General features: G+C 32.4%; 1 protein-coding gene across 1 annotated transcript; it reads right to left on the bottom strand.

Annotated features, from left to right (window-relative positions):
• Positions 1 to 936: 936 nt before the first annotated feature.
• Positions 937 to 4899, bottom strand: LOC149900621 (senecionine N-oxygenase-like). The gene is made up of 5 exons (XM_090112707.1): positions 4726 to 4899; positions 2283 to 2485; positions 1959 to 2097; positions 1505 to 1676; positions 937 to 1235 (listed from the first exon to the last, which is right to left on the bottom strand). Exons 1-5 carry the CDS (start codon positions 4795 to 4797, stop codon positions 937 to 939), a joined length of 885 nt encoding a protein of 294 aa, XP_089968833.1. The 5' UTR covers positions 4798 to 4899.
• Positions 4900 to 19054: the final 14155 nt, after the last annotated feature.

The raw sequence follows: 19054 nt of genomic DNA, 5'->3' as shown, positions 1-19054 counted from the left end.
ATTATTATTACACTTATAATAAAAAAATCAGTGATAGTTTAAAAAAATATCGATATTTTTTCTGTTCTCAAGTCGAAATAAAGAGCGATAAAGTAATCCCGAAGAAACTCGTCTAAATATGTATCTAATTTAATCACAACGACTCATGTTAAGTAAGTATGTATAAAAAATAAAAATATCAATATACCTAATAAAATCCAGTTACAGCCATACTTCTATACAAGAAAATAGTAACTTTCTAACAATGTTTTTCGCAACATTCGCAACGAATTCTTTCGCACATTTTTAACAAAGCGATTTGATAAATTATATTCAACATTACATTTCTTTCATTAATTACATCCATTAAATATGGAGAACATGTCCAATATCTTATGTTAATATTAATATTTAATGTTACCACTTCTACGTATTAAAGTTTTTGCAATAATGCATCTATCATTTCTAAATACCTTTTTGCCGAGGAATGTTGTATAAAAATTCCTCTAGCGAGTAAGAAATCGTAATCTGTATTCTAAATACATACCTGTAACATTATTTATAACTCTAAACAGCTGAAACGAGGTAAATATTTTTTTTCGTAGCTTTTACTCCGCTTGGGTTAATATAATAGTGTTTAAAGAAAATCTACACTACTAAAGCCCCCCTAGTCAAGTGGCTTTCTGTTAGCGTAGCGTTCAATAGAATAGACTACGAATGTATGAGATTGACGTAACCTGTAGATACAGACTACGAATGTATGAGATTGACGTAAGCTGTAGATAAACGTATCTACAGGTTACGTCAATCTCATACATTCGTAGTCTATTCTATTGAACGCTACGCTCACAGAAAGCCACTTGACTAGGGGGGCAGGTTTGTTAATAAAACAAGTTATTAACGAATTTAAAATTTATTTCCTTCTTCTAGATAGATATACGAGTAGATTTTAATATACTAAACGAATATGCGCATACCTGTGCAATATATGACGGCATCAACATCCTCGTAAGTTCCATCAGCAAATAAAGCACCCTTTTCGTTGAACTCTTCGATATCTGGTTTCTCAACGTAATTGTTGGGAAACTTTGTTTTTGTGTATTTGATTTTAGAGTGATGACTATGGTATACAGTTTTGGCTACAGTAGCGATGTCTAATGTGATATCCACGCCGGAGGGACCAGCTCCCACTATGATCACATTTCGTCCTCTGTAGGGCTCCGGTTCTCTGTAGTCGTGACTGTGAATTATTGTACCTGAAATGTCAATTTTAATGCTAGATCTAAAATATAAATTAAAATATTCATCGAAACATTTTCTTTAAATTTGATTTTGTATGTCGAGTGTATTCAATTTGCGCTATTCTTGTCTCCAATTTTTGCATAAAAATCAGAGATATCTGCAACATCTACTATTGAATGAGGATAATATAATATTTATCTCGCGTAATTTATTCAACTATGTAAACGATTTAATGTTTTTTTTTTATATTTAGATGGCCATTTTACGATCCTTAGTTCCTTACCTTTGAAAATATCTTCTCCTTTAATATTTGGTCGATTTGGAGCACTAAAATGACCAGTCCCTATGATGACGTAATCAAACTCATCCACATACACTTCGCCACTTGGAAGGTATTTATGTTTGACTTTCCATGCATTTCCAACTCGAGATATTCCTATCACATGGTGTTGGTACTGAGGAGTAGAATTGACTCAATAGGTTAAGGGTAATAGGCAAAAGAACCGGAGTAAAGAATTGTTAGATGTAAATGGGAGGAGAAGTTAAATTGAAAAGAAAAACAGAAAATCGATGAAAAGAAAAAAAAATGAAAAATCACTCTTTGTGCCACATTTAGAACCAAAAGTCAGGTAAATATACAAAAATATGTTGAAATTACTTTAGCAACAGGCGACTTGATCTTAAACATGCTTTATAATATTTAATCGAATAAAAGTCGAGTTCATCATTGAATATACCTTGATATACTTTTCTAAATCAAAGTGCTTCACGTAATTCTTTAAATACCCATAATACATTTCCCAAGTTGGATATGATGGCATATCTTCAGGAATAGGAAAACCTTTCAATTCCATTGTTGGTTTTGGCAGATTTGTTCTGTAAGTATCGATATCATTATTAAATACAGAATTACTTATATGATAAACACCAAAAAAGGATAAAAATAAAAAATATTCAAAAAAAAAACATTTAAGCTTTTGAAATTGTTGTAAGAATCCTGCCAAGTAGTGTAGGCACATTTAGGTGACTTTGTGAGTAAAAGTTTATTTATTTCTACGTACCTTAAATGCTTATACATGCTCGAAAATATTGGTAGGCCATTATCATAGTTTCCGACACGTGGTTCATATCTCCAAGTACCGCCAAAATGTTCGGTAGCTTCTAAAATGGTGAAGTTAAAGCCTTCATCTTGAAGACTCTTGCCTGATGTGAGGCCAGCAATACCAGCTCCGATTATGCATATTCGTGGGTTGGATATTGGAGTCTATAACAAATACCAAGTGTATTTAAGTCATTGAGATAATATTAATATTATCTCAATGATTTAAGTTACTTAAGCTTCATCCTTATTGAATAAAAATTTACATATGGACGACAAAAATCCATTTTTTCACCACTAAATTTATAACACGCTTATCAATTGAAATAATTGAAAACTGCTTAGAGAATATTAAAAAATATTTTAAATAACTTAAGTTAATTTTTTTTATTCTTATTTCAAAACTCCATATAACCGAACGCATCCTTAGTCTATGCCCTATGGTATACTGCTTGGTATACTGTCAAAGTCAAAAATGAAAGAATGTCATATTATCAAGTGACAGCTGTTGACGGACATAAAATAAAAAACAAAAGATATATAGTACGACATAAAAGAGATGAAATTAATTATTTTGGAACTAATTCGTTTTTCATTACCTGGCAACCCTGAATTGGCAATGTAGCTGTCAAGTTGAATAAAAATTTGTTGTTTTTTTCGTGAAGTGGAGAATTATTGAGATAAAATTGTTATTTAGAACAAGAAATTTAAATAAAAAAGGAGACATCATGAAAAAGGTTAAACGTAGCGGTGTCCGTGATGTGGTGTATAAAGTTTTTATTCGGTGTTTGTCCGAATTTCAAGCTGGAAATTTATTGACTGATTTGGAAAACGTTTACAAACGTACAGCAGAATATACCGGTGAGATTCCATTTATTTTTGCTCAATACTACGTAAAATAGAATATTCCATTAGTGACGAGTGTTTAATGTATGTATGTATGGCGATTATTACGTTTTCGCAATTTAATTTGAGGTTATTTGTATGTAAACAAAAACTAGTTTTTATAGTGCGACCAGCACAATTTGAGTCAAGAAGTTATATCCAATCCAACCAGCCTCAAATAAAGTACCTAGTTTAGATTTTACTACAAAGTATAGTGATAACTGTTTTCATACAGCTATCTATCTATTAATCAATCAAAACATAAGAAAAAAATCATATTTACTGTATCATATTTACAGATACTGAAGATGCCCAGTACCCTCTTGCCAGTACTTCGAAACAGAGTGATGATCAGTCCTTTGAAGGAGTAGAATATTTAGATTTTGATGAATTATATTAATGTACAAAATTTATCTACAAAAAAAATAAAAATATGTGGTTTTCAAATCGCCTTGTTTTTTTCTACCCGACGGACCCAGAAAGAGGGTAATGTGTTTGAGCTGCATGTATGCTTGTTTGTTTGTATGTTTGATTCTATGTGCGCCTCTGCAGTCTAAACACTTGACCGATTTTTATAAAATAACTAATTCCAAATACATTAATAAGTAAAATTTGACCTAGGTAGGTCAATTAAAATACTAATGTATTTTTGTCTTAAATTTACACTATTGCTACAATGAAACAATTATAACGGTTTAAATCGCGGTATTTATTTTAGATTATATTATATAGATTTTTGGATTTTTATTCTATAGTATCAAGATCGCTTGCGTCGCAGTATCAGTGTTGCTATATGAGCGACGGTGGCGCCCTCATTTATTTTCATCTCTTTTGTGTCGCACTGTAATTAATTTTTTTAACAAAAGATAGCTAAATCTTTATTTAATTTAGTAGGGCTGTTTGTAAATAACGTTTCTTTATACTAATAATTGTATTAATTAGTATAAAGAACAATGTATCTAAATTAAGTTACGAGTAACTATGCGGTTTTGTTGTTGTGTAGGTTATCGATTTATGTTAGGAATTAATTAACTTACCATTTTATTGTAAAACAAAGTTTTTAATATAAATTAGCAGATCACTTTTAATAATTGTTTAAGGTTCCAAGATAATTGATTGTGTACTTTTAATTGAAACACTTTTCCAGCTTCTATAAGATGCTCTTTTTGTCAAAACCATATTACTAGTGACGCTTTTGGCTGTCACATAATAATACTTAATTATAATATCTCAATATTTCGGTTTACGTTGTTATCAATGATAACGTCAAAAGATATTTGCAATTTATTTATAGGATATTAAATTCCGATAAGACAAATAAATAATGCATTAAATATTATGCAAGTACATACTTAGGTATAGTGACGAAAAAAGGGCATAGCAATCGTCCAGGGCTAGGTAGTTTATTATAAAAAAAACCTACGAGTATTATGAGATATGGTTAGCGTATTTAGTTCAAACATGTGGGCTATTTAATTAAATTTCGCATTGGTAGCTGTACAAATTCTTCACAAACTTACCTTTCTGACCAAATAACCAGATATTGCACTATAAAAACACACGTGACACAAGAGTATTAAACACAATCTCATAGTTGAAAATTATTATTTATAATTTTAATTAAGTGAAACGAATAGTTAAGACTCGCTTATTGATTCAACATAACTGATTACTTGCTCTATCTATTCTATGACCTCTTATAATCATGATGACATTTGATTTTTACTTATTGATTACTTAAAAATCTTATTTCAATTGTATTTACATAATACATCTACAACTTTATCCTGTACTAGCTGTGACCCGCGGTTTTATATTGCTCGCGGAGTACCGAACGAACTTTTCAAATCGTACCAGTATCAGTAGCACGCCAGTAGTCCCTAAGATAAGCGGGTTCAAACAAACAAACAAACTCTTCTGCTTTATAATATTAGTATAGATTTAATATTGGAGTTTAAAACAAGTTTGGAACTATGAATATTTCAATATTACATAAGAATTATAATATTGAAGGTTCTCTCTCCTAAAAATGATGTTATCTACTAGAAATCAAACTGGGGTCGGCCGGCATAGAAGCGAAAATTAGATTTGCAAGGGGACATTCGACAACGACAACTAAATTATATTTTAAATTGACCATATAAAAAGAGAGAAGTGGCAAGATCGCAAATGGAGTATAAGGAAAAGAAAGAGATCTGACATTTTACTAAAAATTAATTGTGTGTATCGTACTGATATGAATACCTACATATATGAAATTAATAAACTGTTCCTTTTTCCCGCTGACTTCCATCATAATCTTCCATCGCCTATATAACAAGCTATTAGACATATTAAATATTAATAGGGCGGAAATGCACTGTTTTAGTCGAAGATGTAAAAAAATAATCACAATAACAGCATGAGATCGTTTTATTAAAAAGTGAATACTGCAGAACTCCAACTTTTAAGAGTAACTGCTGCAGCTGCGGTCTGCATGATGTATGAAGTCAAGTTTGTCATTATACAGAATAGCACTGCTGAAGTAGAACAGAAATTTCACAGTATGTAGTACCTAAGTTCCTGTCTGGTAGGTACCATTACTACTGTGAAATTTCTGTCCGTTTACATTTTACGTTGACCGTTGATTTATCTGCTTATTTAGTTCATACATTACCGCCCCTCCTAGATTAGCCAGTTGAATTTGAGGGTCATAGAATCACCGCCTATTCACTCTTTCCAATTGGAACCGAAATCATATTCAATTTTCGGATTGCATAAAGGTGCAAGAATATTTTAAGTATAAAATACATATATTTTGACGTACCTATTGATACCATAAATAATTATTGCATTTGTGGATGAAGTTTATTATTTATAAATGATAAGATATGACCCATAAAACTTTATTTTATGTCTGATAATAATTAAATAATGCAGGCGCGTTAATAACGATTCTCAAACATAATGTTATTTCAAAGAATGGCATAATATAATATTTTCTTATACTAAATATTCTTATAATCTATCTGGTATCTACCAATAAATATTGGTTATTACTTTTTTTTTAAATCGGCGTGATAATATAATAATATGACTTACTTTTTTATTGATTCAGCTGCCTTCCAAGCGTGCTGAGTGACAATACATAGCTGGTATACAATACACATCTACATCTAGTACCTAGGTATTATTATGTATATTCAATTATTACCTAGAGCCCCGTTTCTTTAACTATTAAGATCTCAAATATTAAAAATTGTTTGAAGGGCTCCATTATTGATTTAAATAAATTTAAGTTTTCTGATACATTCATCTCTTGATTGAGACTTGCAGAATCCAATTAGAATCACAATCGTAGCTAAAATATTAGAAATTAATAAATTAGTTGCATAATCATTTACATTTAGTTAACTAGTTTAAGTTTACTTGTATATAGTTAAAATTACATAATAACATTAATAATCAGTTCTGTTACCTTCAATTCACATAGTTGCTCATATTGTATTCAAATTCTGGAGCTAATAAACATGGAATTCGCCCTTACATTGATAACTGGATGCTTGCCCTATTAAATTTCCCGTTAATGGATAAATACTTGACCACTGGTGTGTATAATCGAATGTTCATACACGTCTGTTCCGATATTCAAAACTGAACTTTAAACTCATGTAATATAGTCCAAATTTGTTTAACTTCAGTTTGGTCAAAGTGAACCATCGATTTTGGCTACCATTTTTTATATTTCGGTATTTTCAATATTCGGAAATTTGTTAAGATAAATTTAATTATCGTGGAATTATGTTGATACTCTGCGATAAATATGTCTGGTAAAATACTGAATACTATAAATTAATTGTTTTTTTTTATCTGCATGTTTTATCATCTTACGCAATAACTAATGATATAAAGTTGTCAGTCTTGGTAATGAAGTGCGAATGGTGCGAATGTCTTATCGCACTTTTGGAATATTTGTTTCATAGGAATATTGAATGAGAATAAAATAATAGACTATAGATAAACACGCCATTAAAATGGTGACGGTCATGCGTATAACAGAGGAGAAACCGCATCGTTACCTAGTCCTTTGTGCTGCTGACCATCAACTTTAACTAAAGAGAACTTCGCAAAATTTAACAATATTCGTGGCTATAGATGTGTGAAATACGAAGCTTGCAGATGGACCGCAAACAAAATTATTTGATAAAAGCTGTCCAGATCCAACTCATAAGTCCAAAGGTTCCTTTTAAGAAATAAAAGAGAAATTGCCACTTCATTAAAATTTGTAGTAATATGAACCAAGTACGATACATTTATCGACAACAGCATTTGAAGAGGATTTAAGACCTTCAGAGTTAATGAGTATAGAAATAAAATAAATTAAAAAGTAGAAGTATCATTTTCCAATTGACACCTAAAAATAACGCCATGAATAATGTCTACAAATAAATCTGATTCGCTCAGATGTTAATAGATATCCGTAAAAATCATAATATGGCCGATTTGTAAGGGCATAATAAATAATAAGCTTCCGACAGGATGCCGCATTATCAGGCGGGAGTGCAATTTGTCGCCGTAATGGAAAAATTCCATGGAAATCGGCCGACGCCTCGCCTGTACTACGTTCACTCCAACTCAATGCAATTTCAGAACCTTGTTTTGCACGTGGATATTTATTTTCTGTTAGGTATAATTATAATATCAAGATTTTCACCGTTAAAGTGAGTTTTCAATTTTATGATTGAAACTAATGCGTGTGAAAAGAATACTTAGGTATATGTACCTACCTTAAATCTTCGAACAAAGTTATATTTAGATTACAGTGCTAATATTAAATAAATATTTCGAGATCACTTTATTCTATTCAATTTCATGCTCTACAAATTTCTGAAAATAATAAACAACACGAGTAAGGAAATTTTATAGAATTATTCTAACTTTACTTCTTAACCCTTAACACGGCAAGCCCTGAAATAATGTACCCAGATATTTCAGAATTGGTTTTAGTGATAGTTATTGATTAAAAAATACTATAGTAGAGAAAAAAATAAAACAAATTTTCTGTAAGTAGGTTTTTCAGGATGTCCGTTAAAACGGCCTTTGCCAAGAACCCCGTCTTCATTGCTGTCTCATAAAACGGACAACGCTGTCATACAGCTTATAAAATAAAAATGAAAAACAAAAATATTCACTTAATATAACACAATTGAAAACAATTTCAAGTAGCATTTTATTGTTTTATTGTATCACAGTATTTTCACTATCTATTATAACAAAAAAAATCTTCAATTTTAACTAAATACCTAACAAATGATAATTGAGCCCTCTCGAGCTCAATCACACTATTTAGTTGTATGGAATGTTAAATAACATTCATTATTTCGTGTCAAGCAACCTTTTGTTTCATTTAATACAGATAATAATGGTTTTTCTAAATGTGAAGTGATATTTGGCCGATGATTAGGACATTTAGACGAAATGCATGTGGAGGTCGAGGAACTCCCGGTTCTATTGTAGACCCAACAGATTTAAGTGATCTTAGATTATATTCGTCATTTTGAACTTAATTAAAAATAATTCTACATATAATTAAAGACTCTAAAGCAAGAAAATCCATAAAAGTGATATTTTATTAAAGTACGAATCATGGCAACGTCCGTTTCTTGGGACATGCCAAATGGTTCTTAGTTACCTGTATCTACGGCACTGTCCCAAAAAACGGACCAGCTATATTTCGAATATTTTGTCATAGAATTTTTTGAATATTTCATAATCTTTAGAGCAAAAACAACAGTTTATCTCACCTGAAAGTTAAATCAATAGAAATCAAACACGGAAACTATTTCATTAAAGCTATTATTGACCAGAAACACAAACAATCACTAATTCCGGGAATCCCTAAATTCAACAGTCACCTAGCACACGAATCAAATGTTCTCTATAATTGGCATGTAGAAGAAAAATAAAGGATTGTTATCGTACTTTCTCCAACGTAGTCAATTTTATAGATTTTTGGAATGTTCAAGATTTACACGGCTATAAGTACATGTACTAAAAAAGTGACAGAAAAGCTTTAAGAGTTAATAGCCGAGGTATAACAAACACAAAAGAAATATAAGTATATAACCTTTATGTCCCATGTAATTGTTATCTCGCTGACAATAAGACGAAAATTTTTTTATTTCCCGACAAAGGTGTTTCAATTCACGGTAGTATTAGAAATGCCCATACAAAGCCAGCTTAAAACCATGAATCCCTGTTGGACACCGACAGAATGAGTTCCGGACCTTATAAGATTACGTCACACAAAGACTGGCTTATTGGAAAGAACTACAATATTTCGGGCAACTTTTGCCAATCTCTTTACGTTCACAACACAATGCGGATATTAAAGTATTAAATTCTAAGAATGATGCTGTATTATAATATCTATAGTTATAATTTCAGGTATGTAAGAAAGGTGCTTTCTGATTTTGTTTTTTTGAATTTTCACTTAGAAATACATATAAATATAATTTATTTGAAAAACCAAAATTTCTGTAGCTGTATAGAATAAAATATTTAAATACTTACCGTTTCAATAATGGAACGATCAATCGCCTGATTATCACGTTCACTGCGGCACCTAAAATGCCAAACTTACCGTTGTTGCGGCATGTCTTCCATACTTCACATCGGCAAGTTCACCACTGTGCGTCATGAGCCATTTTTATCACATCGCACCTTCTGACTTTGAAGGTTAATAATTTCATGAAATTTCAAGATATTTCAAAAAATTTTTTTTCAGATAATAGTATATATAGTCTAGTATATACCGCATGAATAGCTTTTAGTTTGACCGAATAGTTTAAAAGATATGAGGGAAAATGTAAACCCCTGATTTTGTGAAAAATTATTTGCCATCCCGCACTGCGTTGATACGGCATGTTTACAGTAATAGCGATGGGAAACACTGTAAAATAAAACATCGATATCGATATAAATCAATTTTGTATATTTCAGTCTGTTTGTTAACAGATAACGAGATCATCGATACAAAAAAAAAACACATATAAAACAAGGTACTTGATAGAGTACTATCAGGAAATTGTTCAGTAACTTTTGTTTTAATTTGTTCAGTAACTTTTGTTTTAATGTTTTATATTATTTTCACAACTGTCATCACATTTTTGCATTTATGCTACGAAATCCCGATACTGGACATGCCGCAGTGAACGTGTTATAATAATCATTTCATGAATTACTGAATAGTAATACGTTATAGATTCCATAAAAAATGTACGCAATGTACATGAACTAACCACATTTATTACAGGCGGATAATCGCGTAATTTTCATAGACCATTATTATTGGGAACATTATAGGTAAGTGCGGAGTTAATACGCGAGATCGAATGATTCTATCGTATTATTCACTAATACGCACTGATGCCTCAAAGGTTCCCTCTCAAGAGGGCGAAAAAACGATGAATAGAGCTTATGGAATCTAATAAAGTGGAACATTCTTTGGAGAGATCGCGTCTCGGCTAATTTTCCTTTTCGGATCATCGAATATGTTCATTTATACAGAGATAATGTTATTATCGGATAGTTATGTTTATTTAAATTGAATAATACGGAGCACGGGCAAAGTTCATCAAATACAACAATCTTAACAGATTGCTCTATTATGTTTAATTCTTTGTGTTAGTACCTAATGTTTCAGATAAGATAATAATGAACTTAAAGAACCTAAAAGAAGAAGAAATATCAAGAACATTAAGGGTAGCAAATAGGGTTTAACTTTTGTCATGGTGTGTTGCTTCATTTATTTAGTTACTAGCGGTCCGCCCCGGCTTCGCCCGTGGTACATATTTCGCAATTAAAGGTAGCCTATGTTCTTTCTCAGGGTCTAAAGATTGTCTGTGCCAAATTTCATCAAAATCGGTCCAGTAGTTTATGCGTGAAAACCATACATACATACATACACACATACATAATTACAAACCTTTCCTGCCGTTATTATCTGCCATTGTAGCATCATGTACCAACATACACATACTAGAAGCTAGCGATTATGTACATATTATTTTACATAACAGCGGTGGTCTCCGCATTAGTTGGTATTAGCGAAGTAACAAAGGAGTGCCAACATTTAACAGCGCCGCAATCCGCTTATGGCTCCGAAGCATTAAGTACGAATAAAATATTCATGCCCCATCAGGCACATACATCCCTAACCAAATATACTCGCGTTTCGTATGGGAAAACAGACTTACAAAGACCGCATTATCTAAACGATGTTTTTTTGGATGTCATTGTCCTTGTTTCGTATGAAATTGTTGTGGCTAATTTATTTACGTAAATAATTACAATATTCAAACTATATTATAGGAAGCTATTATCGATCGTTCTCTATAACATTTTCTTCAGTTTCAAAATATATTTGTAGTCAGTAATAATGGTTTATGGAGTCGAAATTGCAAATATGCTGAAATAAATAAAGACACCAAAGAAATGAACAGGTTTTTATTTTTACATTAAATACAAAAGTAAATATTCTGATTGACTTTAATGATAATTGATGATGGTGTTTATAGTTTATACAATGAGTAAAACAGAACTGCATAACTTTTTATGCAAATTAACATTATTGTTTCTAGGTAGCAGGCGAAAACAGTAAGACCTCATTCACACGAGAGCTTTTTTAACGTCCGTTAAAAAAGCGTCCAAATAGAACAAATGCATTCCCAAGTATATGTTCACACGTCAGCGCTTTTAAAGCGCGACGCTTTTTTATCGCGCAGTGTTCTATTTTCAACGCTCGGCGTTGGGCGTTAAATAAAATAGACCATAGGAAACTTCTTACTATTATTCAGACGAGCGCTAAAAAAGCGCCGGCGCTGCGTTCAGTATGCCGCACGCTCGCTCAGCGGTAGCACGTGTTTGTAGTGCTTATAATCATCAGAAAATCGATACGATGTCGTGGATTGTTGATCCCGAACTATTAATTATAGATGTGGAGTCTCGTCCGTTCCTGTATTCAAAATCGTTATAGACATTTGAAAATAATTAAAAAAATTCCGGGGCCTTAACTCTTCGTACAGTGTCACAAACTGCCCTTTTAAGTATCTCTGTTCATTCAGAGGATGTACCCAGAATGCCTTTTGTTTTTTTTTTCGTCTTTTAATAACACAAATCGCTAGTGCCAATCTTTCTTTCTTTCTTTCTTTCAAATATACCTAACATATAAAAATTAAAACAGTAGGTATTTTTATCATATTCCTTTAAGTAACATGTTTATCGATGACGAGTTTGAACAAATACCTAAGTAGGTACCTACAAGTGGTTTATTAAGAACAAACTTTCCGAGGAATTCTAAGCAAATATAATAATATAAATATCATAAAGATATTACGCAACTGACATTACGTAATTATTTTAGCAGAAACCATTTCCACGTCTTACTGAAGCCAGAGACGAGACATGAGTGATTTTAAAGCGTTAGTATGAACAACCACAGAGAGAACGTTTAAAAAGCGCCAACGCCGGGTTTTAACTCTCGTGTGAATGAGGTCTAAGTGATCATAACCGCCCACTGCCCATGAGCATTGGCAAAGGTAGAGTCTCTACAAATGCGTTGTTCGTCTATCGTCTTTTATATCTTTATTGTAAAATAAGTATAAAACGAAGTTCAGCACAATCACTTTGAATAAAATGGGATTTCGTTCTGGATCTATAAGGCGTTTGATTTTTCTCAGAAAATAATAATTAATTAATTTTATTATGAGGTTCACTACAGACTTATAAAAAGAAAATCATAAAGTACGAATATATTAGTAAAAATATCATAAATAACGAATCTTTTAATTTTTTTAACCATTATTTGAATAAACCCTGCTTCATAATTTAATTTAAACTGCTTAATTACAATTTTCAAACCATTACATATCGTTTTCAATAACACAGACATAATACAGGTTTATATCAATACTCGCTTTTGATTTATTTAAATAATACGATCTTCTATCAATTTATATCCTCCTTAGTAACTTTTACACCTTTTCATTTAAATTCTACGAAATCGGAAGCTTGTTATATGTGAACTTCTGATGTAACAACTAGGAAGCATATTGGATTAAAATATTTTATGCTTTGCAGATCATAAGATAGCGTGGGTGAAAGCTATATTAAATAAATAACATACCTAATCATTTAAAAGACGTGAAAAATAGAGGTGTAAGTTCGTATAAAAATTTCCGATTTATGTTTTGATATTTTATTATTTGCATAACTACCTAATTTGGTTTATTTTTGGATATCATCTCAATTCAACCCGCTCGACTTAGGGCGGGCGGCTAGTCCTACCTAATATTATAAATGCGAAAGTTATGTTTGTTTGTTGCTCATTCACGCAAAAACTGCTGAACCGATTTTCATGAAATTTGGCATACGCATAGAAGGTTACTTGGATTAACTTATACAATATATATCACTACGATAAGACCAATATGAGCGGAGAAATGCGGGTAAAACCGCGGGGCACAGCTAGTTTGAAATATATTTGTAATCGGCTTGTGGTGTAGGGCGGGGCGAACACAATCCACCACTCAGATGGTACTGGGGCGTTTTGTGCATATTCTATGAGGTCCTTTGTCGCTAATGGATCACCTTTGACCTTAGATCTTCATACATATAGGTATTAGGGTACTGGACCTTAATGTTGATGAGTTAGCGTTTGTTGTGCTTTTTGAAATAATAGAAAATTGAGTAAAAAGGAGTGTTAATATTTTGAATAGAATTTTCTTAGAAATATAATCATATAAATACATATGTACACTGCTTATTCAAGGATAAATAACTGAATTTCTTTCATAATTTCAATCCCATAGCTATCATTAGTTTAGTTATAATTAAAAAGTGAAGTCCCATGTCCCCTATTGGGGCAGATGCACACATCTGTTTCACTGATCGATTTTCTTTAGGGTCAAGTAGGTGATCAGCCTTCTGTGTCCTACCAGACCAAGACGTTTTTTTTTCTTCGTCTCCACAGGGAATAGAACCCAGGATCCCTAGGTGTTACGCTCACGCGTCAACCACTGTACCGAGGAGGCGGTTAGTTATAACTGATTAATAATAAAAATTTAAACAAAATCAGTTCTCTATCACATTTTCCTTTAAATATGTCACGTTTTTATCAAAAACATGTTAAATTAATAAAAATGAAGAGGTTTTTGTTATTCTCCGTATTACACAAAGAAGAGCGAATCGAATATATTAAAAAAGTTATGAATATCATCAAGTATAATATCCTTAAACACGAGTTACATATCAAAGTATTTTCTAAATGGTTATTTAATTCTTCTAACCATCTTTTTATAAGAAGTTAAGGCACGCGAGGTAACGCGTTTACAAATCCGACATAAATCTGCAGCTTCTCTAATTTCTATCTAACGGTAGTTTGTGATGAAATGAAACTATCGAACCAAACTAATACATAATTTTTCTTATTTATTTCATACTAGGTTTCCGCCCGCGGCTTCGCCCACGCAGTCAAAGAAAAACCCGCATAGTTCTCGTTCCCGTGGGATTTCCAGGATTGCGTCACTTTCCCGGGATAAAAAGTAGCCTATGTCCTTTCTCGGGTATCAAAATATCTCCATACCAAATTTCATGAAAATTGGTTCAGTAGTTTAGGCGTGATTGAGTAACAGACTCTATAGAGACAACAGGTACACTATGTAGAGTCAGCACATTTAAAAAAGCATTCATAATTTCATACCCTCTCTTTCTCCTCCTTCCTTTCTCCTCCCTCTCGCAATCGGAGTTTTAAAACTCCAACACGAGTGAAACCGCGATTTCATCTAGTACATTATAGTTGTATAAACATTGGCACCCCCATCTTATTAGCATAACAAGCGGCAAGCGCATGTCAGCAACAGCTTTAAAATAAAAAAAAGCGGCCATAATGCCTTTATAAATAGATTCGGGAAAGTATTTTCTATTAAATAAACTTCCATGACGTACAGGAGATGAGCTCATATGAATAAATCATATCAAATAACTATCAGGGGATACCGTGATGCGAACCGATATATTTTTTTACGCATATTTGTTCGGTAATGGATAACGCGTAGGTTAGGTTATACATGTTTTAAAACCCTGTTTTTGCATTTTGAACGAAATAAGTTGTTTCCAACGAATTGGGTAATTTTATTATAATATTTGTTAATAAATTATTAAAACAACACTTCTATTAAAGTTGTTGTATCTCTCTATAGAGATATTTATTACTTAGAGAACAACTTATTCTTATTATTCATACTATATTCCAACATAAACATTTATTACTATTATTCAAGAAGTCTTTTTTAAGAAGTGCTTTAAATTGTCATAATATACAGATGATATTATTTACCATCGGTTCGTTTTCAAACAGTTTCTACGGAAAGGAGCTGACTAGAAATTCTATAGTTGCTCTTGAATATTAAAATATTTTTTATTCTATTGAATGCACTTGCATTTAATTGCAAAATATTTTTATATTATTGAGACAGTCGAGGATAACACCTAGTACCTACCTACCTATTTCTTAGTCTTGAAAAAGCTTATCTATAAAAAGTGAGATCGTACCGATGCACGTTGCGACGTCTCTGATTTATAATTACTGTACTTAAGGCGTTACCCGGCAATTTCGACTATGTTCAACCTCTATAAAGTCTGGTACAACATAAAGCACAATACCGAAAAAAATATATAAAATAGGATGGTCTTTGATCTTTAATTGCTCGCGAGGACTTTTTTCCAAAGTTAATAGATTTCTAGAAAAAAAATGTGCCGTGGTCATCGATTTTTCCGCAAATACTCTATAAACTTCGTAACCTGCTGTCTTAGAGCTCTGAAAATTTTATATTTAATAAATTATCAGTTACACAACAGTCCCTGACGAGGATTTTTTGTTTCACTGATTGGTATCTTTTTAAATACAAAATGCGAGGAAAAAAGAAGGTGCAGCGGGAGAGGTTTGAGCTCCGTCAAGTATGGTCAAGGTTAATAGCGCATGTATAAGCCTTAAATTACAATGTACCTATATATTATCATACAGCTGAAAAAAAACAAACGTCGAATGTTCAAATTAGCTACATTAACCTGGTAACCTTTGTTTATGACATTACATGATTACCATGTATCAGAATTTCTAAAAAGCCAAACGTCACCTGTTGGAATTCATCACACGCAAGCCTCTGAGACAGATGTGTAATGATGTATATAAGATACATCATTCATGATTTGGCTTAAAGCCCAGTCAATTCCTTCGTCTTCATTGAATTTCTCAAGTAACATTGAAAGGAACGAGAAGGAATCCCTGAGGATGTCGGAGCGTGAACACACCTATGGAGCGCTAAGCCTCTCAACGCTCGTCGATTGAGTCGACAAAATACCTATATTCCTATCGTGATATTGAAAATAAAAGAGTAGAAAACAAAAAATGAAATTATTTAGTTCCTTTGCATCAAACAAGTACCACACCACTAACACATACAGGTACTATAGCTTCTACGTGCTTCTACTAGGTACTACACTTATAGTATGAAATACTATGGGGATAAGGTTATAATTTCTTCATAGATAGTGTAAATTACAAACTAGATGTGTACTTATTATTAGATATCAGAGGCTGTACATACATACACTGCTGTACGTACATACATGGGCTGTATTTTTCACAGGATGTGTAAATGGAATCCGCGAAGCGCCACTAGTTTTATATTTGCTTACACGTGTATACAAATAGTTAACGAATTATAATTTAATATAATAAAAGAAAACAATGTGTAATTAATATAATAAATAATAGTAAATATTAATATAATCGTTTATGCAAATTAAAAGTAGCATTTGCTCGTCTTTATTTCCAAATAACGTGACCAGTGATGCAATCTTATAGTTTTTTTTATTGTTATTACTAACTAGCTCTGCATAATCATTTTCTACACTTCAATGCATATAACATTACTGCTTAGTTAAATACAAATTAAAAGTTAAATTTGTGCTTTTATCCTAGTCAATAGTTTCTGCTGAAAGCTTCGATAAAAGAGTACCACACCGGTATTGGTTATTCCTACCAACATAAAAAAACTTGTCAATTTAAAAATAGGTGCGAGAAATGTCATGAAAATGTTTTTTCTTAAATATATACAAGGTATTTGGATAACTGCAATCATTAGCGTTGGCACGATATCTTGCGCCTGACGTTCGTGAACTTTTCACTCTTTAATTACCGCCCTGCACTTGACGTAAATTTATTTGAACCAGCTATTATTCGTCCTTAAATTCAGCTACAAGAGATTGCAAAACGTAAAGATAATTTATAAAATCGATATTACTCTAGTTTTAATATTAATGATGAACGGATAGATATGTTTATAAATATTTCGTACCTTATTACAAAAACGATTTTGATGAAGCTTTTTCGGAACCTATTTCGGATATAAAAGGTACACAAATTATACGTTTTATTCCAGTTATTAATTAACAGGATAAAACATATAATAATCTCTATCTTTATATACAGGGTGGAAGGTTAAGATGGGGCATGAAGGGCAGGTACCTTAACCGGTGTAGCTACATGAAAACGTTCTTAGGAGACTATCCTTAAATTCTTGAGAAATTTTAATCTGCATTCACAGATTTTTGAAAAAATGTACGGTCAGCAAGGAAATCGGCAGTTTTAAAAAAAAATTTTTTTGATGCCAATCGATCCAGTTTCTCATGGGGATCAAAACACTCTAAAAGACCAACTGAGGTATGAGTACTAGAAAAGTCAGAAAGCGCGAAAAACTATTTCCACATATTCACTAAGAAAATAAGTGATTCAACAAAAGATGCGCTAATAGAAAACTCATAAAATCATTATCTCTACTAAATTTGCCCCGTAACCATCTGCAAAATGCAACTCTGTGTGCATAGTCCCCAGATTGCAATGCTTGGACTAATCGCCCATGGCGGTAGCATTTGTAGCCGTATTTCTTCCATGTTTTTAAAACTATCCATTGCGAACAACCAACTTCGTCGGCAACTTGTTTAGAAGAAATTTCGGGATATGCTTCCACAATTAGTGCTAAAATTGCTATCACCGTATTCTCATTCAATACGCGTGAACGACGTGGACGTGTCAAGCTTTTCTTAAATGAGCCACTTTCTGCTAGATTTTTACAAGATTCGCAATTACCTTTCGCGTCGGTACATGTCGCATTGGGTATTTATTCCTGTACCATTCCAATGCAACTGTTGGGTTTTTATTATTTAAAAAGTAAGCCTCTAACAGATCTAAACGTTCTAAATTATTTAAGGACATTTTTAGTGAAAACAGAGTGACTTCTGGTAACTTTTGTTTTCTACGTGTTATTGTTTACATAAGCCATAAAAATGTGACGTGTTCGTTCGATATTCAAATTTACATAATTTTTCATCTCGTGCACGAGCTGCCAGCCACCGCCCGCTCACGCCCCGCGTCGCTGGCATGTTAAGTTGCTGTGCCTTTGTCTTTTTAGGATATTCGGAACGGCCAAACGGCGGCAAGTTGCCGTCGAAGTTGGTTGTTCGCACTGGATAGTTTTAAAAACATGGAAGAAATACGGCTACAAATGCTACCGCCATGGGCGATTAGTCCAAGCATTGCAATCTGGGGACTATGCACGCAGAGTTGCATTTTTCAGATGGTTACGGGGCAAATTTAGTAGAGATAATGATTTTATGAGTTTTCTATTAGCGCATCTTTTGTTGAATCACTTATTTTCTTAGTGAATGTGTGGAAATAGTTTTTCGCGATTTCTGACTTTTCTAGTACTCATACCTCAGTTGGTCTTTTAGAGTGTTTTGATCCCCATG

The sequence above is a fragment of the Colias eurytheme genome, chromosome 18, assembly GCF_061535395.1.
Source record: "Colias eurytheme isolate Ceu_HAF_F1 chromosome 18, ilColEury1 Martin Lab GWU primary, whole genome shotgun sequence".
NCBI classification, from domain to species: domain Eukaryota; kingdom Metazoa; phylum Arthropoda; class Insecta; order Lepidoptera; family Pieridae; genus Colias; species Colias eurytheme.
This window is presented reverse-complemented; position numbering and strand designations above follow the sequence as displayed.

Coding starts and splice junctions, on each gene's coding strand:
- LOC149900621 (XM_090112707.1), bottom strand. CDS start 4,797: ATGAGATTGTGTTTAATACTCTTGTGTCACGTGTGTTTTTATAGTGCA. Junction 1,677..1,958: donor ATTTAGAAAAGTATATCAAG/GTATATTCAATG, acceptor TCTACTCCTCAG/TACCAACACCATGTGATAGG. Junction 1,236..1,504: donor AGGAGAAGATATTTTCAAAG/GTAAGGAACTAA, acceptor TTGACATTTCAG/GTACAATAATTCACAGTCAC.